This window comes from Octopus bimaculoides, chromosome 27 (genome assembly GCF_001194135.2).
Source record: "Octopus bimaculoides isolate UCB-OBI-ISO-001 chromosome 27, ASM119413v2, whole genome shotgun sequence".
NCBI lineage: Eukaryota > Metazoa > Mollusca > Cephalopoda > Octopoda > Octopodidae > Octopus > Octopus bimaculoides.
Window position 1 is genome coordinate 17,344,938 of NC_069007.1, and position 2,474 is coordinate 17,347,411.

The window sequence follows — 2,474 nt, forward strand, 5'->3', positions numbered from 1 at the left end:
TGTTGTTGTTGTTGTTGGTGGTGGTGGTGGTGGCAGTGGTAGTGACAATGATAGTGGCAGTGATGATGGTACAATGATAGCAGAAGTGGGAGAGATATTGAATGAAAGAGATATTGCTGCTAAGGTGCTGAATTGGTACAGTCATGCTAGCATGGGTTGGACGATTTGACTAAGGACTGGTGAAACCAGATGGCTACACCAGGCTCCAATCTGATTTGGCAGAGTTTCTACAGCTGGATGCCCTTCCTAACGCCAACCACTCTGAGGGTGTAGTGGGTGCTTTTACGTGTCACCGGCACGAAGGCCAGTCGAGCGGTACTGGCAACGGCCACGCTCAAAATGGTGCATTTTACGTGCCACCCGCACAAGAGCCAGTCCAGGGGCACTGGCAACAACCTCGCTCGAATGACTTTTCACGTGCCACCGATCTTGGATATTCCATGGGGCCAAGAGTGACAATGTCTGCTTGAAATTGCATAGGTACTTACAACAATTAGTGCTGTACATACTATCATACTTACAAGTGACAGCTACAGCTTGTGTGTGTGTGCATGCGCACATACATGTGAATTTGTGCATCAAACAAATGAGATTATTGCAGTATTTAAATTTTTAGTTGTCTCTTTCTACGAAAGGTGGACCAGCCATTCAGTAAATAATGACAGCTAAAACAAGCCCCAAGTTAAGTCCTTGTAGGTACAAACAAAGACTAAAACTCTTCAAGAATGTGTCTGCCTGAGTCGAAACACTGAAACAATCAGTAAAAGAAATATAAAGAAATAATTTTTAAGAAATGGTCAACTTACCTGTCTGTTTAAGACGCTGTAACCAACCGTATTTCTGATGATTATAGTGGAAATTGATGAACAGTTTGTCATGTTGAATGTGACAATTATACTTGGAGACACCTGAAATAACACTGCTTTTATCATTTTCAAGTTTAATTTTTCTGTGTTGAATGGGTTGGGCAAAATTACTCCAGGAAGGAGATCCATCACCAGATCCCTTTCTTGAAACCAACCCATTTTTAAAATTATTTTTCGAGTAATGTACTTTATTCCATGTCTTTTCCCACCTAATCACCAAGTTGCTGGACTTTTTCTTTATGTGCAACATAACATCCCATCTAGTAGCAACGAAAACATACCCACACACACACTTTCCTTCCAGGTACTGAAAACAGTCCCCTAACCATCTAGTCACTCTTCCTATCAAGTCCATAACTTTAGGCTACTACGATCAATGCTGACACAATGAAAAGTAGGTCTGTAGAGATTGCAAAAATGCTAGAGCAGAGGCATGTAAATGTTTTGCATGCAGGATGTATGATGGAGATGGTAGGGGCCTCAACTAAACTCCTACTAGGCAAGGAACAAAGCTATAAATTCTTTTGGGTAGTGATGGTGTGGTTAGAGTAGGCATAGTATTTTTTTATTCAATTTTTTTAGTTCGTTATGATATGTGGTTTGCACCTGAAGAATATGTTTGAGTATTTCTCAACATATGAAACTATTAGTAGTGCTTAAATATATATGCTGCACTCTTTAAATAAGTAAAATCTATCTTTCACCAGATGGAGAACTTTTTTTTTGTTGAATTTTCTATCATGGAACAGTACATTATATATGTGGAGGCGCAATGGCCGAGTGGTTAGGGAAGCGGACTCGCGGTCATAGGATCGCAGTTTCGATTCCCAGACCGAGCGTTGAGTGTTTATTGAGTGAAAACACCTAAAGCTCCACGAGGCTCCGGCAGGGGATGGTGGCGAACCCTGCTGTACTCTTCCACCACAACTTTCTCTCACTCTTACTTCCTGTTGTGCCTGTAATTCAAAGGGGCCAGCCTTGTCACACTGTGTCATGCTGAACATCCCCGAGAACTACGTTAAGGGTACACGTGTCTGTGGAGTGCTCAGCCACTTGTACGTTAAATTCACGAGCAGGCTGTTCCGTTGATCGGATCAACTGGAACCCTCGACGTCGTAAGCGACGGAGTGCCAACAACTCCTTCTATGCAACTATCCAAACACATATGTACTGCATTACACAATCTATCTTGTCATCATATGTCTACAAATTGAAGAATGAAAAAACAAAGAAATACAAGCAAAAAGCAATCACCGGTGAGGAATGTCTCCAGGAAGTTCACTGCCCTTGACTCGTCTGGTGTGACAAATAAGTAGTCATCTACCAACCGCATCATCAGATCATCACTTTTCCCTTTCAGCATGGTTTTTTCCATGTGGCCATAATAGAAACTACATAGCAGTGTTGACAGAACAGAGCCCTGGCTGATACCTATTTGCTGCAAGTAATATCTGGAATTAATCTGTTGGAAAGAAAAAACAATGGATGACAAACCCCTTCCAGCATCATAAGGGTAGCAAAAATTGAAGGAATAAATTATTAAAAAAATAATCTTTTTAAAGGGAGTGGCTGTGTGGTAAGTAGCTTGCTTACCAACCACATGGTTCT

The 2,474-nt window shown here is 41.5% G+C and overlaps 1 protein-coding gene across 1 annotated transcript in view; it reads right to left on the bottom strand.

Moving 5' to 3' along the window:
• LOC106875651 (telomerase reverse transcriptase) overlaps window positions 1–2,474 on the bottom strand; it is a gene marked incomplete in the record, with an annotated part of 37,508 nt that overhangs the window by 9,160 nt on the left and 25,874 nt on the right. The window contains 2 exon segments of the mRNA XM_052977195.1: window positions 807–908; window positions 2,121–2,328. Of these exon segments, the coding sequence (XP_052833155.1) occupies window positions 807–908; window positions 2,121–2,328 (310 nt within the window).